The sequence below is a fragment of the Mesoplodon densirostris genome, chromosome 4 (assembly GCF_025265405.1).
Source record: "Mesoplodon densirostris isolate mMesDen1 chromosome 4, mMesDen1 primary haplotype, whole genome shotgun sequence".
In the NCBI taxonomy this organism is placed as follows: Eukaryota; Metazoa; Chordata; class Mammalia; order Artiodactyla; family Ziphiidae; genus Mesoplodon; species Mesoplodon densirostris.
In genome coordinates, this window is record NC_082664.1 from 159,349,673 (window position 1) to 159,372,265 (window position 22,593).

General features: G+C 46.2%; 1 protein-coding gene across 2 annotated transcripts in view; it reads right to left on the reverse strand.

Moving 5' to 3' along the window:
* Positions 1 to 341: 341 nt before the first annotated feature.
* IL15RA (interleukin 15 receptor subunit alpha) overlaps positions 342 to 22,593 on the reverse strand; it is a 44,560-nt gene continuing 22,308 nt past the window's right edge. The window contains exons 2-7 of one of the 2 annotated variants that reach the window (XM_060097578.1): positions 12,754 to 12,948; positions 10,888 to 10,980; positions 8,613 to 8,807; positions 8,005 to 8,037; positions 3,564 to 3,648; positions 342 to 1,062 (exon numbers count right to left, since the gene is read on the reverse strand). In XM_060097578.1, coding sequence (XP_059953561.1) covers positions 912 to 1,062; positions 3,564 to 3,648; positions 8,005 to 8,037; positions 8,613 to 8,807; positions 10,888 to 10,980; positions 12,754 to 12,948 — 752 coding nt within the window. In that variant the 3' untranslated portion in view covers positions 342 to 911. The remainder of the gene's footprint in view (positions 1,063 to 3,563; positions 3,649 to 8,004; positions 8,038 to 8,612; positions 8,808 to 10,887; positions 10,981 to 12,753; positions 12,949 to 22,593) is intronic. The other variant, XM_060097579.1, reaches the window with a different exon arrangement.

Genomic DNA, 22,593 nt, shown 5'->3' on the forward strand with positions numbered 1-22,593 from the left:
TGAAAGAAAAGAAACCTGTAGGGAAAGAGACAGTGTGTGCACCAGGCATGCCTGGGCCACAACCTGCCACCCGTTGCTTCTGACATGGAAATGCTATTAAAAATTCTCCAAAACTGTGATCTGACTCGGATTCAGACAAGACTTTTTTTTCTCCTTTGAGAAAGAAAAGCTGAACTCAACCATTTGGGACTCTGCATTCCTGATCTCCTTTTTTTATTTGTGGTACATTTCTCGTGATTCTTTCAGTGCATTTTTTTTTGTATTGAAAAAATAGACATTTTATTTTGTTTATACAAGACACAATTTCAAAATACACATCTTATAATATGTAGCTATAAAAGACAAGGATATAAATATAAATGCACATCTATAGAAAATGTCACCAAGTTCAGTTTTCCTTCTGAACCTTTAAATCAAGAGCATCCATTGGGCACAACCTCTCTGCTCCCTTTCAGTGTGTACAGAGCACGTAGCTGAGAGAGAGGTTTTAGGAGCTGAAATGCTGGTGTCATCCTTGTAAACATCTCCCAAGCCAGGAGGAGCCTCGAAATTCACTTGGAGCCTCGAGCGTATTTCTTTTCTTTGTAAACTGCAGGTCCGGGTGAGTCGAGTGGCTAAGCTGTCCTGAATAAATGTCATGATGAAATAAAAGCTCTGATAGGAAGACCTGAGGCCTTCACTCTCTCCTGGGAAAGTGTCGACCGCTGGGACATTGGGGACTGGGCCTTGTGCCCCAGGGCAGGGAGCGAGTGTCCGTCCTGAACCCGGAGAACCCACTCATACGGGCGGTACCTGAGCTGGGCAGTCGGCAAAATGGTACCAGGATGTTTTCTCACCCTGGCGGGCTTTTCCCCGAGGCCACCGCCCCAGGGCTTCTCTAGGTCCTCTTTGGCTGGAGCAGAGCTGGGCCTTCACTGTGGCCTTTGCTGTCCTCGGCGTCCCCTGGAGCCTCCTAGGTCCTGTGGTTCATTTTCTGTGCCCTCCCCTCTGGCGTCGGTTCCCCCAGTCATTGGCACGACCTCCATGCCTTCCATTTCAACACTGGGTATCTGGTAAGCTTGCCTGTAAAGCAGGTAATTCACAGGTTTTGAAAAGAGGAGAGATTAGGTCAAAAGGTAGTTCATTTGGGCACTCTGATGGAGAACACCTAGATTGCCTCCACTCACAGGTGGTATTTAAATCTTATTTTGGTATTTTAAGCCCTTTGTCCACCAAGGTTTACCAATGCTGTTGGAGTGGCCTCCCGCACCTTGCCAATTCTCCCTCTGCTAAAGGTGGTGGTTCAAATGCCAGGCACCGTGGAAGGAGTGAGTCACCAGGATCCTGGCTAAGCCAGGTGTGACAATCTTAATAAAAATGGTGTAATGGTTACAAAGCTTTTAAAACAGCTCCTGACATTTGCTTAGTAAGTGTTAAATAAATAAACAAATATTGGACTTGCCTGGTGGCGCAGTGGTTAAGAATCTGCCTGCCAATGCAGGGGACACGGGTTCGAGCACTGGTCCAGGAAGCTCCCACATGCCGCGGAGCAACTAGGCCTGTGCACCACACTACTGAGCCTGCACTCTAGAGCCCATGAGTCACAATTACTGAAGCCCGCGCACCGCAACTGCTGAAACCCGCACGCCTAGAGCCCGTGCTTCGCAACAAGAGAAGCCACCGTAATGAGAACCCCGTGCACTGCAACAAAGAGTAGCCCCTGCTCACCTCAACTAGAGAAAGCCCGCGCACAGTAATGAAGACCCAACGCAGCCAAATATAAAGAAATAGATTAGTTAATTTAAAAAAAAAACAGAAAAAAAACAAATATTAATCAGTCCTTAAGAAGCCAAGAGTAGGGGATGCAGAGCATCTTAATTCCACAGTTCCCTGTCTCGTTGGACATGTGTTTTAGGCCCTGAGTATGTGGGTCTGTGGATTATACAGTCTACCTCCTGAGGATAAGCAACTTTTAGGACATTTTAGAGTAAGCACTTTGAGCTCCTTGGAGTGAAGGCTAAACTGTAAATTAGGACTCTAGGCCAATTTACCAAAAACAATTTTCTAAAAGCCAACTTGTTGAATGACAAATCTACCTAATAACCTATTTGCAAATTATCAGTTTATGGCAAGAATTGACTCACCAAATGCCCAAGTAGTCACACTTATCAGGTTTACCAATTCTTCTTATAGATATATTTATGATTTTCCATAAAATAATCAGTGAATATTGATGTTTTCCTTTTATGAGCATATTTATTGGCCATATATATCAAATTTACAAATCCTTTTTAAAAATATATTTTAATGTATTCTTAAAAAAGATTGTGTATATATTCTTTTCTAATATAGTCAATGAATATATTCATTATTGGGACTTCCCCAGTGGTCCAGTGGTTAAGACTCTGCCTTCCAATGCAGGAGGCATGGGTTTGATCCCTGGTCGGGGAGCTAAGATCCCACATGCTGTGGGGTGCACCCAAAGACTAAAATAAATAAAGTAATGGAAGGAAATTAAAAATATATATATTCATTATAATCTCCTAAGAATGTAATTCCAAATACAACATTTTATGTGGAAATTATTTAGTTGTAATGGTATTCTTAAAATCCTTTTAAAAGTCATTTCTATTTTGCTAATATTTTAGCATTTGGGGGGATTTTTTGATGAATTTTTAGGTAAAATATCAACCTTATTTGGTTGATTTCTAAACTATGAGGTTTGTGGCATTTCTTTTGCTTGGGATGGTATTAACAGCTTTTGAAGATTTGTGTGAATTTTTTGATGGCTGTTTTTCATTTTGGCTTTACAGTAGCATTTCATGGAATGTTCATTTTGTCAAAGTTAGGCTCGAAGGGTGATATAATCTTTGTATTGATATAATATTTAGAAAAAAATATTTTATTAACTAGTGACTAAAAGTTCAGTTTCAACACACCTGATATGTCTGGAACAGCCATATCACTATGGAATTCTAAAATACTGGCTACTAACTGATGGAAGTACAAAGTCAAGGCTAATATGCCACTTGAGGCTTTTACGAAGGAATAGTGAAAATGCGTAAAGATTAGAAAAATAATAAAAACTGAAATTTCAGCAAGTGGCAGAAACAGTCTTGCCACTACTGCTGAAATATAGAATTTCAAGTATTAGAAATTCCAAGGCCAACATGAATGAGCATATTTATGGGGAAGCATATCTGTATTTAACGAGTACATTCAAGAAGAATACATTCGTGACTATATCATCAGAATTGCAGATCCGTCAGATTGGTTATTTGGAACCTTCTTTCCTTCTGAATTGGCTTTTGGTGAATTGGCCCCGTGTCATCTGTTGGCTTCTGGTTGCCCGGTTCTGACTAGTGGCCTGCGGGCTGCTTTGGAAAGTGAAGGGCACAGACCCGACTCAGTGACCGCTCAGCCCCGACACTCCTTTTGGCGAACACAGGATGCATGGAAGTGCCTGCGTCTACAGCCAGGAAAGGGGGTCTTCCTTGGACAGGGCAGGCCCGGGGTCATCCAGATGCAGCCCTTTTCTGGGGGGAGGCAGCATCTTGTGCAGTGCGAGTCTTCTGTCTACTCACCTTGACCGTATGTAACGTACGTAAAGTACCAGAAGACATGCCACGCACACTCCACAGAGCACGACCACTGACGTGGAGATGGCCGCTGGAAAGAGAGCAGAATTGAGTTGGCATTGAGCTCGAAGGCCCGGCAGCAGATTTGTTTCTGAGACTGAAAATTCTTTACATTCCTGCAGCGAGATCCAGATGCCTTCCTAGCCAGCTTACCATTACTAACAGTTCCCTGAGGTCCAGCTGTTCAGCCTATTCTACGTCTGGGCACAAAGGACACTCCTTTCCCACCAACACTGCCAGTTCAAACCATCCCCATTCGCATTATCTGCATCCTCATCCTTCCCGATCAACGTGGCATGGGTGACTGGGCAGGGACGGGAGTGAGGCCGGGCCTCACGATCAGAAGGGCCTCAACGATCAGAAGCTGGGCGTGAGCATCAGGGTGAGGGCACCAGCACCCCAGGAGGAGAGGAAGCTGCTGCTAAACCTGAAGGTGGGGAAATAGGGCAGGAATCCTCCTCGGTTGTCCCCACCACAACGTCCCCCTTTTCTCCACCTTCACAGAATCCTGATTTAGAAACAATAGCAGGCAGTGCCATTTTTCTTCCAATTTCATCTTTACTATGTTTTTTTATTTGCAGCTATTTACGGTGGTGTTAAGAAGGGTGTCATGAGGCAGGTGTTACAGATTAGAAGAGAATAAGGTAACAGCTTAGGAAAAGGGGAACACATGTTTCGTCGGGGGTGAAAGGACCAGCATTGGGAGGGGGACTTGAGGGTGGAGGGCCCCAGGCACGATGGCTTGAGATTGTTAGGGAGGGTGGGATCTTCACGTGGAAGCGAGAGGACTGAGCCTGAGGGCAAGCTGAACAGAACTATCTTTAAAACATTTGTATCAACCATAAGCGCCAAGCAGATTTGGCCAGTTTGCCTTACTATTGTGAAATCTCCCTGCAAAAAAATCGCCTATGTGCCCTGTGTGTAAGATGACAGCCCCGAACATCTGGGGACCCAGGAATCTCACTGTGGACCAGGAGGCACATTCATCTCCTGAACTGTTGAGCTTTTCAGACCTGCACCTATACGGACAGCACACAGCCGTGTGTACAAGGATGAATCACCCATGACATGGCCTTAAAAATAGAACTTTCCTGAAAAACATCTAAATATAAGGATGAGGGGAAATACCCAGATTCTCTGCAGGGTAGAAGAGGAAATGGGTGAAGTTTTTCTCAAGGGCACTTAGCACGTGTAACAGAAGCTTTGGAGAAGACCGTTTCCTTTGACTCTCTAAGTCCACTACTAGAAATTTATTCTAAGGAAATAGGAAATACATATACAGTATTCACTAAAGTATTGTTTAAAATAATTTTTAAAATGCTAATCTAAATCTCTTATCAGTAGAAAATTAGTTAAATAAAATGTGGCATACCCACACAATGGAATATTATTCAGCTTTTTAAAACTATGAAATCTACATTTGTTAATGTGGAAAGATGTCTACAATGTCTTAAGTAAAAAAAGCTGGTTGGGGCTTCCCTGGTGGCGCAGTGGTTGAGAGTCCGCCTGCCGATGCAGGGGACGTGGGTTCATGCCCCGGTCCGGGAGGATCCCATATGCTGCGGAGCGGCTGGGCCCGTGAGCCATGGCCGCTGAGCCTGCGCATCCGGAGCCTGTGCTCCGCAACGGGAGAGGCCACAACAGTGAGAGGCCCGCATACCGCAAAAAAAAAAGAAAGAAAAAAAAACTGGTTGACATAAAAACAAAAAAAAATTTCCAGTAAGCCATGTGTGTATCCATACGCACAGAAAAGTCTTGAAAACTATATACCAAAGTATTAGGTAACACTTTAGGATTGTAGATAACCTTATTTTCTTTTTTAAAAAGTTTTTTTCTGATATTTTTGCAATGATATTGTAATCAAAAGAGACACTAAAGTTACAGAAACATAACTAGTTGCACCTAAGTAAATAAAAATAAGCATAGAAAAGTTGTTCCAAAAAAAGTAATGGAAAACATGGGAAATTAGTGGAAGTTGTTTTGAGTTTTTAGACTTAACATTAATCATCATTATGACTAAAAGACATTTTTTTATGTGACTCTGTTAAACTATTCCTTCATGTTGACTAATCAGGTTGGCATGCATTTACTGTTCATGGAGAGATTTATTGGAAAAGGCAAGCTGATGTTAACTATAGTTCCACTTTCACAATGCTGCTTTCTGTTTCTTCTTATTGAGAATAAAAACTGCAGACTCAAACTCAAGTGAGAAGAGCGCCCCTGAGCCAATGATATAACACAGCAATTTGAATTCAGCCATTTGAACTCAGACCCTTGGCCTCTTCCTCAGTTATTTCCAGGCAAATTTAGTAAAGAAACCAGAATCAACAAAACAATGGATTAATATATCAACTGCCACGTTCTCCACCCTTTTGTGTTTCCTAGGGGGCGCATGGATTGGAGAAAAAGGAAAAGAGATTTGGCAAGACAGAGGAAAGAGGGGAGAAAAGGTGGATGATTGCACAGGAGCCCAGAAGGGCCAGGAGCCCCCACCTTGACTTCAACCTACAGTGATGTTGGGTCTACAGTGGGGAAGGCGGCCGAGGTGGCCAGTGGCCACTGTTCAGTGTGGGTGATGAAAGGGTCCTCTGTACCCACAATGAGGTATCACCTCACGCCGTCATCAACAAGTCTACAAATAGCAAGTGCTGGAGAGGGTGCAGGGAAAAGGGAACCCTCCTACACTATTGGTGGGAACGTAAATTGGTGCAGCCACTATGGAAAACAGTCTGGCGGTTCCTCAAAAAACTAAAAACAGAACTACCATATGATCCAGCAATCCCACTCCTGCCTATATGTCTGGAAAAAATGAAAATACTAATTTGAAAATATACGTGCAGCCCAAAATTCATAGCAGCACTATTTTCCAAGCCAAGACATGGAAGCAACCCAAGTGTCCATCCACAAATGAATGGATAAAGAGGTGGTACATATATATACAATGGAATATTGCTCAGCCATAAAAAAACAAAATGAAATTCTACCATTTGCAGCAGTGTGGATGGGCCTAGAGAATATTATGCTTAGTGAAATAAGTCAGACAGAGAAAGAGAAAATACTGTATGATATCACATATGTGGAATCTAAAAAAATAATACAAATGAATGTATTTGTAAAACAGGAACAGCCTCACAGAGAAAACAAACTTGTGGTTACCAAAAGAGAGAGGGAAGAGGGAGGGGCAAATTAGGGGTAAGGGATTAACAGATACAAAACATTATACGTAAGATAGATAAACAATAAGGATATACTGCACAGCACAGGGAATTATAACCATTATCTTATAATAACGTAAATAGAGTATAATCTGCAAAATTACTGAATCACTATGCTGTACACCTGAAGCTAATGTGATGTTGTAAGTCAACTACTTCAATTTTAAATGTGTCCTCTGTGAACATGCAGGGAATCGTCATTTCTCGGCGGTCCCTGCAAACTAGTTCAGCCGCGGGGTAGTGTATTTGATGTGCCTTGTGCCTGCATCTGCTGAAGGTAGTTTTGAAGTGAGAATGTCAATTCCTTATTCCTGGGCAGTGGTTTCTTTTCCGTTTCTTCCGGTACTGAGCACTCTGCTGGGTTCAGAGTGGGTAATCAATAAATACTTAATTGATCAAATTAAACCGTTAACCTTCCATAAGCTGAAGGACATGTAAAGTGCCATTTGCTTTTTAATGAGAAATCTGCATTTCGTTGCAGCTTAGGACCATATCTGGCACAGGATAGGAACTCAATTTATATTGTTTGAATAGATGAATGACATAATATAGGGGTAGCTCCTGTTAAAGGCTGAGCATATAAACTGCAGCAAATGTATTTCAGCTATGAAAGATGAGAGGTATAATACAGTCTGAAAGATAAACCCTTTACTCCTGGTGCACTAAATGAATATGGCAGCGTAATGTGATGCACCAACTCTGTCTCCTACGCCAGTAGCCTGACAGTGAGAAACTACCAACATTAAGATAAATAGTCAAGGGCTTCCCTGGTGGTGCAGTGGTTGAGAGTCCGCCTGCCGATGCAGGGGACACGGGTTCGTGCCCTGGTCCGGGAGGAGACCACATGCCGTGGGGTGGCTGGACCCGTGGGCCATGGCCGCTGGGCCTGTGTGTCCGGAGCCTGTGCTCCGCAACGGGAAAGGCCACAGCAGTGAGACGCCCGCGTACCGCAAAAAAAAAAAAAAAAAAAAAAAAAAAAAGATAAATAGCCAAGCTAGAATTCCATAAACAGGAGGATCATGTAACTTACCTAAACAGAGGCACTTCTGAGAGTGAAAGAGGCAGCTGTTGGTGACCATGCTGGGACAGCAGGCATAAGCCAGGTCCACCCAGCACCCTGGCACTGAGATCCCCTGAGCATAAACACCACCAGGACAAAGGAAAATACTTACCGGTCACAGCTCTGGGATTGTACTGATATGCACCTGCAGAGAAGAGATTGCAGCTCAGTTATTGCCATGGTCCTAAAGGCACTAATTTCTCACTAAGCAAGAGAAATCCTGGACAATTTGGCTCCCATCTTAAAGCCTTGAGAGAGTCACGGCTAGCAAAACCAGCCTCACTTTAGCACAGAACCAGGGTCATTGATTTGATTGATGCTGGGCCATGCTTAAGAATCAGATATGCTCTTAGAGAAGATGCTGATTACCGAGCGCTCCCCCATCCCACACATTGTGATTCCAGATCAAGGAAAGCTTCCTCTGGCCTCCCATGTCGGGAGGAGGAAGATCTTATTCTGATTCTTGGCAAAGGCTCTGCCATGTGAATTAATATGGGGAGGCTTGTCACATGTAGAAGACGGGCTTTCTCTCCCTGCTGAGCTGAGCCAGGGTGGAGCACAGAGAACCAAGGCTGTGGCAGAGAGCAGGAGGCAGAGGGCTGCTCAGTCGTCCTGACTTTGGTTTGGATGGTGTGATGCAATCGGCTCACTCAGGATCTGCGACCCAGAAGCGGCCTGTGGGAGCTGCCCTCTCCTCCAGCGCGCAAAGCCAGCACTAACCGGGCGGGTCCTGCGAGGCCGAGGTGGTGTGTTCTGGAGCCTTGGCTGTTGTCTGAGCTGGCACTTGGGAGGGCTCATTATTGACTACCCCTGTCGTCCCTGCAGAAGGAGCTTTGGATGGCATCAGCCTGGAGCCTGGTCCAGTAGCCAGCCTTGTGGCCACTGTGGTGTCTGACTTGGAAGTAAAAGCTGGCTCTGCAGGGAAGTGCAAGACATGGACAATGAAAATATTGAGAACGGTGTCTTTTCTCGGCTTTGGAAGAGAGTGTACTAACACCGGCTCTTGTGAGCCTGCCCCGGCCAGCCCGCCCCCAGCAAACTCCTCCACAGCTCTGGGGGAAAACCCCTTGAGTGGGTAACATCTTCATCCATCTGGAATGGCCAAGGGGCTTTTGAGGATGCTAGAGGATTTATGGTTATTTATCATGGGGCACATAAACTAACCATCCCAAAGATCTGAGTAGAACCAGGCACTAGAGAAGTGTTTACTAGGAGACCCAGCTCAGATAAACAGTGGAACTGTACGGGCCAAAAGACATTGGGATGCTGATTTTAGTTTACTTTTTACATGTTTGCACAAAACATTTGAAATCAGGGAAACCTGAGATTTGCCCTGAGGGACGTGTCCTGGCTTGGCCCCCATCTCGGGGAGGGTGGGCCACCTGCCTTGTGTTTAGGTCCTTTACCTCCCCATCCCTCACTGGCCAACAGCTGCCCCAAAGTGTAAAGTGTGGTGGCACAACTCTGCTGTTCTCTTTTTGTGAAAAATGGGTCTTCCACTGTGACAGTACAGTGCTTAGGAGCCCAGCCCTGGAGCAGAGGGTGCGCAAGGGTGGCTGTGAGCCCCACATCCCGGGCTGTTGGGCCATAGAGTCGGGCCACTTCCCCAAGCTCTCCCAGCCACCTGGGCAGAGCATGGGTGGGCACCCGTGGCCATGGCGCCCACCTGGGAGATCAATCTCATGTCTGAGGTTTCACTGTGCAGCTGCGTCTGCCAAGTGTTTGGGGCATGAAGGCAAGGCTGGGGGAGGCCACCCGAACCAGGTGTGACTTGGACCAAAGGGATTCTGGGTACTCCAGCCCCTTCCTTCTGTTTCTGATCGGCTAAGTAACTGGGAGGAAACCTTGCTCCCGCCTCTCCATCCTCCCTTCAGCAGTGGTTCTCAGCCTTGCGCACCTAAGTAAGGGTCCCCAGGAGAGCTTCTAGAACCCTAATTCCCAGATGCTCCCCAGACCACCCAGAGATCCAAGGAGATTTCAACAAGCATCCACGGTTAAGAACCGGCTTTCCAGGGAGGCGGCCCGAGCAGCACCGTCAACCACAGTGGGATGGCTGTGCCTGGAGGGAAAGGAGGAGACGGGGACCAGGAAAAGCCTCACAGTGGGTAATGGGCCACAGAAAACCAGGAGTCAAGAGAGGGTATTAGAGGATACAGTGCACATTGTCCCAGGATGTTCAGCCTCCAAGAGCTCGGATTTTCTTAACATCAGGACGGTGCTGAGGAAATTGGGGTAGAGTTTACCTAAGACTCGGTGGAAATGCAGAACCCTGGCAGCTTCGTGCAAGCGTCTGACTAAAGCAATCACAGGTTATTGAGAGAGGGCTCTGCGTGGGTCTCTCCCGGTTCTGCACATCTTGCCAGCAGGGCACTGACGGCCCTTTCTTGGCACCATCTTTTCAAGGATGCTTAGATGGCCTTGGAAGGTGGAGACGGTGCCTCCCCCTGGAACACAGGGCAGACATGTTCATGCCAGCAGTGAAACACTCAGGTTCCTGCTCAGGTTTCCCCTCCAGTGACGTAGGCTGCCCGTACGGGCATCTGTTTAGGCCTGCTTAAGGCATGTGGGGAGGAGGGACTTGATGAAACCTGCTGCCGGTCCTGCTGCCTGTGGTGTTGGGTAGGAAAGTCCTCCATCTCTGACCCAGGAGGGTCAGGTTTTCTGCCAGCGCCCATGAGACCTGGGAAGGCTGACGTGCAAGGCATTCAGAACCTCAGACCCTCCCCTGTTCTTGAGGCTACGTTTCTACCACAAAGTGTGATCTGGCCTATTAAGAGTGGATTTTAAACCGTTATTAATTATGTACCTGTGAAGCCTGGCTATCAAGCTACTTTGGTTTAAAAGGGAAAATGAAACTAATGTCAATCCTCATTCTTGACGTGAATAAGAGGTGTTTGTAGTGGGACCCTGGCAGTGGTCCACGAATCTGAGGGTTCTCTGTGGACCGGATAGCATCAGGGGATGAGAGTCCGGAGAGAGTCTGTGACATTCCTACCTTTCCCAGAAGGGTTGGGGCTGTCTGGCTCTGGGGTCACCCCTGTCGGTGCTGCTGTAGAGGGTGGCCTTTGGTGACTCAGGGAGGGGTCTCCTAGAGAGAGGATAACCACATGGCGTTTATGACCCTGAGGATGGAACCTGGTGTGGCTTCAGAACTGGATGTAAATAAAAAATAAATATATACATTTAAAGTGGACACGTCTGGCTCCCTAGGCTAGGCCAGAAGCACAAGAGATAAACAAGCATCAGTCTGCAGTTCCTATTGCAAACAGACTGCACACTATTTTTTTCTAGCCTTTCAAAAAGATTGCGTAAGTTAAGTATCACACGTGTTTTATTTTTGGCTGGGATGATAGCAGCGATATCAACTCAGCTTTATAACGCTGGCTTTTGCGTGGGAAAATAAATGATTACTCAAGGGATTGTTTTTGGCACAAGAGGTTGGGGAAAATAATGGAGGCAGCTGTTAGTGGTAAAAGGTGGGGGCTTTGGAGATGAGACCTAAAGGTTCCTCCAGTCTTTGGGTTCTAGAAGTCTACGATTCCAGGCCTCACCCCCTTCTTTCCTCTCCCCTTCCGCCTGCACCCCGCCCTGTTCAGTTCGCCATCCTCGATTCATTCACCCAGAGGCATTGGAACTTTGAAGAAACAGTCACTTTCCCTACAGTGGAAAGCCCTTATTTTTGCCCCTGGACTATGGTTCCAGTGGGTCCCCAGACTAGACCGAGGAAGACACCTGTGTTCTCCCTGAAGTTACTGTTCAGACCTGTCCTCACCCAGCTCATCCCTCCAATGGCCCCAGGATGCCGTGGGCGCCATGTTCCCAGCCCAGCTATTCCTCTGCAACAAGCAGAAGGCTCCTTCCTTGCCCGGCCTCTGATGCCTGCATGGTGGCCACGCAGGGGGAGGAGAAGGGGTACAGGGCGATCTCAGCGCTACAGATTCAGTACACATTCAAAAAGCCAGAGGGAGTCTGGCTTTTCAAGGAGTCCCCCAGCTGTGAGTTTGCTGTTGAACAGCCCCGCTTGTCTGCTTTTCCCAGAGAGGAGTGGCGAATTTTCACAAATACTACGTGAGAAAGTATCACGGCTGGACATGCACCACGTGTGCAATAAATGTTTGTTAAATCATCATTCTCTTGGAAGACCACAGATTAACCTTTCCTTTTCTAGAGTACGGGGCTGAGTATTCCTGAAAATAGCACTATTGCCTTCCACTCCAAGATTGTTTGACTTCTGGTGTGGTTATCCAGCTGTGGATGGTTAAAAAAAAAGGGATTCTGGAGATCTTTCCTCACACTCAGTCTTGAGCTCTGGCGGGACCCCAGACATGATAACTGGGCTAAGGAGGTCTCTGCTCTATGGGTCTCCACACTGCTCTCCGGGGAGGAGAACGGGGAGTGATTTCCTTGCAGGCTGTCTCCCAGGGAGGAATCGGAAATGCTCTCTGGGAAACAAGCATGCTGTGAGCACACACCTTTGTCTGTAGCCAAATTCTTGCTTCTATGATCTTAAAGCACTGAGGTAAAAATAGTTAATATTTACCAGATTTCTCTTAATCCTCCTACAAGCCACAATGTTGATATCAGCTCCATTTTCTAGATTAGGAACAAAGAGATCCAAGACATTAAGGCCCTCACCCCAGGTCTCACGGATGGTTTAGTGGCAGAGCCAGGACTTGAACCCAGAACTGTGTGACCCCAAAGCCCATGTATTTCCACCTCCCGGAGGTGTGTTTAGAAGCCCATTGGTTTATTTAGTCTCAGTCCTCAACCCAGATGTCAAGGCCACCTCATTCTGCTGCCCACACTGCAGTCTGCTCTCTGCGTGGCCTTGGCAAAAGGGGTGGAGGGACAGTGCACTTACTGATGCACTTGAGATTGGGAGTGGTCCAGTGGGCGATGTTCAGAGTCTTGTTAAACACGCACTCGGTCAGGCTGGAGGTCCCGGCTTTACGCTTGAAGCCAGAGTTACAAACATACCGCTCCCTGGAGTTGAGGTTGTAACTCCTGACCCAGATGTCTGCATGTTTCACAGATGTGGGAGCTGGGCACGTGATGCCTGCAGAAGTGCAGATGAGAGGGGAGAGGTGAAGAGATTTCAGCTTGCTCCGAGGGAACACTTGGGTGGTAGTCAATAACTTTATAGTCGGGGTCTGGATTATCGTAGGGGCCCCTGGGGATACACCTCAGATTCCAAGCATGTGGAAGATGTTGAGGAAGGGCCCCCACTATCTAGAAGCTGTCCAGAATCTTGCCTCAAGTACCAGCCATTCAGCATAGCTAGATACCAGGGGTCATCAATAGAGACCCCTCTCTCTTGCCCTCCACTCCCATCAGTCTCCAGCCTCAGTATCTCTTAGCCTCTGGATTGCTATCCCTACAAGCCTTTAATCCATTTCCACAAGGCAGCCGGCATCATCTTCAGATGACTTCAAGTTTGATGACTTCACTCTTTCTCGGTTGCCCACTGCTCTTAGAATAAAAACTAAAATCAAGGCTCTGCTGGACCCGGCCCTGTCTGCCTCTCCAGCTACTCTTCCCTCTGGCCACACTGGCCTCTGGTCCCCCCATGCCTCTCACCATGCACCTCCCCCGCCTACTCTTGGCTGGCCATCTCCTGCCACCCTTCTTAGCTTAGTTCAACATCACTTCCTCAGGAAAGCCCTCCCTCAGCCCCACAATCAGAATAGCTGTTGGCATTAACCAGGACCCCGTGGGGTAACCACTGGCCATAGATGAAAGGCTACACCGATGAGGACTGGAAGAATATTAGTCGTGTATATATTATATACTGTTTTAAATATGTGAAATACTTCATAATAAAAAAGTGGGGGAGGGGATTTTAAAATACCCTGCCACAGGAAGTGAGAAACCTTGGCTGACCACAGGGCAAGAGAGGGCTAAACCATGCCAAGGGTGGGTATTCAGTGCTTTGGCTGCTAAATGAATGTGAAAAATGTAGGAGATCCTAGAATTAGGAATTTTCTCCTTTCTCTGGGCAAGTTAGGGCAGCTTAGGGTAAAATTGAAGCCGAGAAGACTTGTGAGGCCATTTGGGAGGATTCTGGACAGGCTTTTGGGAGACAAGACACAAGTCACTCCCAGCAGACTGTGCATGTGACAAAGTGCACGTGGAGTGAAAAATAAGATACGTTTTATCAGAAGAATGTTACCAAAAGAAGGTAAGAGCCAGAACTAAAACAATTAAAGTTTTCTTAATAACTGCCCCCTTCTAATTAGTTGGAAGTTGAAAGATTTGAGCAAGATTTAGACCCTAAGATTTTCTTTGTATGAAACTTGATGGCTAAAACCAGTGTCCTGGGGTTTGCCCCATCCTGGACCTTCATTTCATTTCCGAGGCACCTCTCTGTAGATAGATGCTGAATAGATCAGCAATCAGCTCCATAGCTGGTCTAGTGCTGTTAGCATGACACCTAGTGAAGTCCTTTGTTCTCATATCTGAGTTTGGGAACAGGCTAGGATCAGACAGTGCTAGTCTGAAAGTCTGCTGATTTAGCCACCTGAGCGTACTGGGAACAGCCCAGCTCCCAAATGGATGAGGTGGGCTCAGTCACCTATCCGGATGAGATGGTGTCCTATCCAGATTAGAGCCTGTGCTACGCCCGGAGGGGGACAGAGTCTGGAAAATGTGACCATCTTCCACAGTTTTGCATGACGTGCTGAGGATGCTGGATTCCAGAACATGAATCTTCATCTGCCTTGGAAAATGTCTCTGTCTTCACCCGTGTGTCCTGGTGGTGCTGAGTTCCTTCTACAGCCTTCGAATAAGCAAGCCAGTCTTGTTTGATTTACCCCAACAGAACCTGTGCCTGCTTCCTAGAAATCCGAACCTTCCTCTGGTCGGGCAGGATCTGGGGTCAGCTTTGACTAGCCACGGGCCCCCCAAATAGCAGCTTTCACCTTCTTTCTCACCTCCTCCCTGTGGACTGGGCCGCCTCTGTCCAGAACCCTAGCTTTCTGGACTAGGGACTGCCCCTCTGCTGGTCTTGTCCATCTTCTCCTCCAGAGGGCATCCCCTGGATTTCCACACTCCCCAGCTGCTGGCCTAGGTTTGGATGTCAGAGAATGACTGCCAGAATCACCAGGACACTTACTCACCTGACTCTCAGCGTCACCACCACCTGGACCCCTTATGCCACATCCTGCTGGCCAGGTGGGCCTCTTTAGATATCAAAATCACAAGGAGCCATCTCCAGGGACTTCCCTGGTGGTCCAGTGGTTAAGACTTCGCCTTCCAATGCAGGGGGTGTGGGTTCGATCCCTGGTCGGGGAGCTAAGATCCCACGTGCCTCGCAGCCAAAAAACCAAAACATAAAACAGAAGCAATATTGTAACAAATTCAGTAAAGACTTTAAAAATGGTCCACATCAAAAAAAAAAAAATCTTAAACCAAAAAAAAGAAGGAGCCATCTCCAGATTCAGAGTGTGGTTGGAACCATCCACGGTCAAGTGCCCGGCAGCCTGCAGACAGGCCAGCCCACTGCTGGGGCAGCTGTCAGACCCTCCCCTCCTGCTTCAGGCTCTGTCACTGAGGTGTCAGCATCCTCATACCGGAGCCCACCTGAGCTCGGTGGGTCAGTCACTTTACTTTGGTCTCCCTAGTCTCAAGAGGGAAAATGGATTGTTCGCTTTTTGTTCTTAATCCAACCCGACTCTTCTTTTAAAGCCCCATTGACGTCTAATACTAGATTTTTAAAACTATAACATACAGCTTGCCGTCCTTTATCACTCCATCCTGATGGTGACAACGTTCTCTTTTCGCTTACGGGGCTTCTATAGTGGACTCAAACATTTTCATTTTCCTTTCAATGAGATCATAAGATAATCGTTATTTCAATGTACCAGTTTTCTAAAAAAAATTTTTCCTACTAATTTGTATGAACAAAGTTCATAGTGAAGAGAAGAAATCTGGCTGTTTAGGTTTACTTCCTTCATCTTCCTCTCTCTCCCATCTGGTCTTTGAGTTGTACCTCTTTCGCCTGAATCCCTTCCCAAACGTTTTTATTCGCTGTGTAGTCCTCAAGTTCAGCTTAATCCACTGATTCTAATTTCAAATGATGTTCTTCTTAAAAAAATATTTATTTATTTATTTGGTTGCATCAGGTCTTAGGTGCGTCAGGAGGGCTCCATAGTTGCAGCTCCAGGGCTCCTTTAGTTGTGGCTCACCAGCTTCTTAGTTGCAGCACGTGGTCTCCTTAGTTGCAGCATGCAAACTCTTAGTTGCAGCATACACGTGGGATCTAGTTCCCTGACCAGGGATCGAACCCAGGCCCCCTGCATTGGGAGCGTGGAGTCTTATCCACTGCGCCACCAGGGAAGTCCCTCAAATGACGTTCTGAATCTATTGATCTTTCCTTGGCCACCTTTTTTCAGTCTTCACTGTTTTCTGTGTTGTTTTCAGATTTGGGATTTTTGCCAGCAAATTGTTCTACATCTTCTAAGTCTTAAAATACTCCCCTCCATTTAGGGCAGCAGCTTTCAACTTTGAGTGTCTGTGGCACTCTCTGAAATAAAACATTTGCGCCCTCCCACTCAAGGGGATTTAAAACATTGAGGCAATGGCGACCGTGTTAGCAAGTTATAAAGAGCCACTGCCACAGCATAAGGGTATCCATGCTAATGTGTAACTCACTTGGTCATCCTTCAGGGCTGGCTGCTATGTGGGTGGGATAGTTTATTGCATATAAAAGTACCTAAGTTTATGGTGTATGTAATAATTCAGAGTTCTTACAGCCTTCAGTAAATATGCAGTCTTCTCTGTGGTGGTTTGGCTTCACCTTAGATTCATAGCAGGTAGTACCCCTCCCTGCTCGACACCCCTTCTGCCAAACATTGTCATTGCCGGTATATTCACTTGAGCAACAGTGAATTTTACACACTGATCAGGAAATGTGCTGTGAACACAGTTGAGGACCTCTGTTTTACAAGGCAAAGCATGCTGGGCCAGATCCTGAGTGAATGAGTAGTGACTTCTTGTAGCATCCGTAGATTTGCCTCCCAAGCCCATCTCTGCTGTTAAACCTGAGGGCAAAGGTCTGAAGTCACTGTCATCCCTCCTTTTCTTCCTGATTCTCTACTGGAACCAGTCATCAGTGAGTAAGACAAACTCAACCCAGGGTCCTCACTGTTGGAGGAAGAAGTTACAACTATGGAAATGGGGAGGGGACGACTGGAATGCACCCTGTGTTGCTGGGATAGAATTGGGGTTGGAGGTGTCAGGATGTAATCATAGTGTGTGTGTACACATCTTTGTATACGTGATTCTGTGTGTACACGTGAGTGTGTGCGCACACGCTACCTGTGTCCTCTGACAGTGCCTGGAAGCAATGACATATAAGCAGAAAACATATTTAGTACCAAGATCTTGGTCTCCGCTAAAAGGAAACTCAGCTTCTTGGAGAAGAGGCTGGCCCAGGGCCGGGAGAGGGAAGGCACAAGGTGAGCGTGGAATATCTGGTACCAGAAAGTAGGGAAGGGCTTAGAGAATGATGGCAACATGTCAAAAGGATTTGGTGGCCAGGTTGAACTGGCTATTGCTGTCCAATCTGGGACCATCTGAGTGTCAAAACAAATATACTAACAGATTAAGGAATAAAATAAAACAAAACTCATCTGTGCTAATATAAATAAATAAAGGACTAATAACTAAATAGGGGAGAAGAGAAAGCCTTCAGTATAATGCTAACTAATAAATATAGACAGGATGATGGAATAAGAAAAAGGGACAATGGATGCAAAAATGAGGGACATAGTATTTACATAGTGTGGCAGATTTGCCCTGCGTCAGTTTAGCTGAGCTGGACACACACACCCTAAATTCCCCTCCCTGCACGGTGTCCAGTTAGCCTGTGACAAAACAAAGGTTTTATGTTCAACCTGGAAGGAGGGCAGGAGCATCCACGTTCCTTTGCATTTGGGAGACGGGGGCCGCTGCCGCTCACGCACTGTCACTTATCTGCAGGTTCCCTTGGGTGACCAAACAGCTCCTCCAGCCCCGTGACTCTTTGCTGCAGCTTCTCCCACCTTTGGGCCAGGTGTGTATCTACTGCCATGATGAGGAGCACCAGCTTCTGCTGGACACGCTCCTCGTGGAAGCTGGAGTCTCGGAGGGAAGGTGAAAGACCAACATGGGATCCAGCTTGGCCTCACGGCTCCCAGGTGGCTCTTGCTTCCCCCACTTTATGACCATCTTCCCACTCAGACCGTGGCCTGGAGGCTCTGGCTCCAGACATAGAAGGAACAGCTCACCTAGATGGTAACCGGCTCCCACAGCTGCACAACGTGGTTCTGCTCTTCTTAGATTCTTAGGACCACAATCCTGACTGGTACATAGAGTCCTAAAGAATCTTCCCACAATTAGTTACTAGTTACAATGGGGAAAATGGTAACTATATTGGAGAAAGCTGACAAACACCACCTGAACCAAGTAATCACAAGTAACATCACCAACACTTGGACAAATAGCTGTCATATCCCTCCTGATCCGATTCACTGACAAGGACACAAGCATCACATCTGTGGTCTCTCTCCCCCAAATACATAACTGGAATCTAACCACGAGGAAACACCAGATGAACCTAAACTGAGGGACATTCTGAAAAGTAGTTGGCCTGTATTCACGATCAAGAAAGATCAAGAGGGACTTCCGTGGTGGCATGGTGGTTAAGAATCCTCCTGCCAATGCAGGGGACATGGGTTCGATCCCTGGTACGGGAAGATCCCACATGCCGTGAAGCAACTAAGCTCGAGTGCCACAACTACTGAGGCCCTCATGCCTAGAGCCCGTGCTCTGCAACAAGAGAATCCACTGCAATGAGAAGCCTGTGCACTGCAATGAAGAGTAGCCCCCGCTCGCAGGAACTAGAGAAAGCCCGCATGCAGCAACAAAGACCCAACGCAGCCAAAAAAAAAAAAAGAGAAAGGCAGAGGGAATGTTCCAGACTGAAAGAGGCTAAAATGTGACAACTAAATGTGATACATGGTCCTGGATTAGATCCAGAATTAGGAAGAAAACAGCTAAAAAGGACATTAATGGGACAATTGACAAAATTTGAAGATGGACTGAGCATTAGATAATAATATTATGTCAAGATTAAATTTCCTAATTTTGATAGTTGTACTATGATTATGTGAGAGTGCTGTTTTTTAGGAAGGTATGTAAGAGAATGTGTTCTTAGGAAACATACTGATACATATAAGCATAAAGAAGCATAGTGTCGCCAACTTAGTTTTAAATGCTTCAGAAGAACGTGCACGTGTATAATAAATGTAGATTTATTTAGAGAGAGGGGGAATGGTAAAGCAAATGGGGAAAAATGTAAACAGCTGGCGAATCTGGGTAAAGGATGTTCCAAAGGTCTTTGTACTATCTTTTCAACTTCATGGTAAGTTTGAGGTTGTATCGGAATAAATAAGTTAAAAAATAAGTATCCAAAGAAAAACCACCTGATGAGTGGCACTTGGGGCCCTTTCTTTGAGATTTCCTCTTGAAGGAAACTCTATGAGCCCTTGAGAACTCAGACCAAGATTACCTTTTGGTCAGGAAAATTTTAATTATTTCCCTAATTGTGGTTTTCATGGTGCCGACCTCCCCTCTTTTCCTGTCCTCTCTCCACACCTTTTAGAGTTTCTTCCTCATTTCCTGGGGCCAGTAGTGGTGCTTCCGCTCTTTCTACGTTGGTCATGATTGTAGCGTTAGTTTCCATCATGGCCACATTGGAGGCCTTGCTCTGCTACATCAACTCTGCTCCTTACTGCCTTCGTCACCAGAACCCCCTGGAGGGCCTGTTAAAACACAGGGTGCTGGGCCCTCTTCCCGGAGCTCCTGAGTCAGTAGGTCCAGGGCAGGGGCCAAGCACCTGACTTTCTTTCTTTTTTTTTTTTTTCGTCTGTATGTTTTAAAATTTATTTTATTTATTTTTGGCTGCATTGAGTCTGCGTGGCTGTGTGTGGGCTTTTCTCTAGTTGCCGCGAGCGGGGGCTACTCCTCGTTGAGGTGCACAGGCTTCTCATTGCGGTGGCTTCTCTTGTTCCAGAGCATGGGCTCTAGGCGTGCGGGCTTCAGTAGTTGTGGCATGTGGGCTCCGTAGTTGTGGCTCACGGGCTCTAGAGCACAGCCTCAGTAGTCATGGCGCACGGGCTTAGTTGCTCCGCGGCATGTAGGATCTTCCTGGGCCAGGGCTCGAACCCATGTCCCCTGCATTGGCAGGCGGATTCTCAACCACTGTGCCACCAGGGAAGCCCCGAGCATCTCACCTTCTAACAAGCTCCAGGTGATGGTGATGCTCCTGGTCCAGGGACCATGCTCTCTGGTATTTACAGGTGCATGAGTCTCTTGGCATCACAGCAAGTTACAATACTTTTCAGCACACACATTAACACTTTTTGTTCATACTTTTCCAGGTCATGGTATTGATTCTATCAATGAGGATTTCTTTTACAGGTTCTTTCTGATGTGCTTTTCTGAATTTCTGTTCTAATACTTTATTTTATTCTTTTTTTTTTTTTTTTTTGCAGAACGTGGGCCTCTCACTGTTGTGGCCTCTTCCATTGCGGAACACAGGCTCTGGATGCACAGGCTCAGCGGCCATGGCTCGCGGGCCCAGCTGCTCCGCGGCATGTGGGATCTTCCCAGACCGGGACATGAACCCATGTCCCCTGCATCGGCAGGCGGACTCTCAACCACTGTGCCACCAGGGAAACCCTAATACTTTATTTTAATTAAAAATTTTTTTTTTAATTTTTTTTAAAATTTTTTTAAATTTTTTGACGGCACCACACGGCACGTGGGATCTTAGTTCCCCAAGCAGGGATTGAACCCACACCCCCTGCATTGGAAGCACAGAGTCTTAACCTCTGGACCGTGTTCTGATACTTTTTAATTGGATCTAATTCCCCCACCTCCATCTCAAAAATGTTGTGTGGGGCTTCCCTGGTGGTGCAGTGGTTGTGAGTCTGCCTGCCGATGCCGGGGACATGGGTTCGAGCCCCGGTCCGGGAAGATCCCACATGCCGTGGAGCGGCTGGGCCCGTGAGCCATGGCCACTGAGCCTGCGTGTCCAGAGCCTGTGCTCCGCAACGGGAGAGGCCACAACAGTGAGAGGCCCGCGTACCGCAAAAAAAAAAAAAATTGTGTGTGTGCGTGTGTGTTTACCTTGGCAGTACCACACTATAAAATCTTAAATTAAATCTCAAATTTTTGCTACCAAAATCTTAAATCTGCATCTGGGGGGCTTTGCCGTATGTTAACAGAGCTGGGGAAATACTTAGAGATGGAGGGGTGGGGTGAGTGGAGAGGAATAACCATAAAACTCAACTCTGAAAACATTTGACAATGGACCAGAATGGATAGTGTCATAAAGATACTAGACTTCGCTCTATGAAATGTTCCTTCCTTCTGAGGGAGCCTGAATCGACCTTGGATCTTTGGACACCTCAGGTTATATCACTGGTGACTGGATGGCCTCCATCCAGCCACAGACTAGTAACTAGAGAATACAAGAGATGTGAGGTCCCCAGCGGAGGAGGTTAGGCAAAGACTGGATTTAGTTGGCAGGAGTGTATTTAACTGGTTTTTCCTCACCTGCCCCTTTCCTTCCTTATGCCAGTTCTGCTCTTTGGAGCTGACAGCATTGTTGTACTGGGCCTGGAAGAGCCTGTGATATCACAGAGTCAAGTGCTGAGTCTCTGGGGGACTGATGACCTCTGCCATGGGTTATTCTGAAGCCTCGGAAGGGAGAGAGAGCCTGAGAACCCCTACCTCACCCCAAACACCATACACACGGTGATTCACAAGACCAGGCCATTTCCTTGGGATTGCAAAGACAACTTGCTCAAAGCTGTGTTTGTCTTTTTGTGATTGGCTTATCTCAGTTAGCATAATGTTCTTAGCATAATCCATATTGTAGCATATTGCAAAATCTCCTTCCTTTTTAAAGCTAAATAATATTGCACTGTATGTGTATACCACATTTTGATTATCCATTCGTCTGTTGATGGACACTTGGATTGCCTCCACAATTTAGTTATTGTGAATAATGCTACTATGAACATGGGTATACAGATATCTCTTTAAGACCCTACTTTCAATTAATTTGGGTATACACCAGAAGTGGAATTGCTAGATCATATGGTAAGTCTATTTTTTAATTTTTTTAGGAGCTGCCATACCATTTTCCAACAGTGACTGTACTAATTTACATTCCCACCAACAGTGCACAAGGGTTCCAATTTTCTAAATCCTTGTCAACACATTTTTTTTTTTATTAACAGTCATCCTAATGGGTATGAGGTATATCTCACTGAAGCTTTGGTTTGCACTTCCCTAAAGATTAGTGATGTTGAGAATCTTTTCATGTGCCCATTGGCCATTTTTATATCTTCTTTGGAGAAATGTATATTCAAGTCCTTTACCCATTTTTGAATCAGGTTATTTGTTTTGTTGTTGTTGTTGAGTTTTAGGAATCTACATATTCTGGATATTAATCCCTTATCATATATATGAATTGCAAATATTTTCTCCCATTCTGTGGGTTGATTTTTACTTTCTTGATAGGGTCTTTAATGCAAAAAATTTTGATATTTTCATAAAGTCCAATTTGTCTATTTTTTCTTTGGTTACCTTTGCCTTTGGTATCACATGCAAGAAATCATTGCCAAATCTAACATCAGGAAGCTTTTGTCTT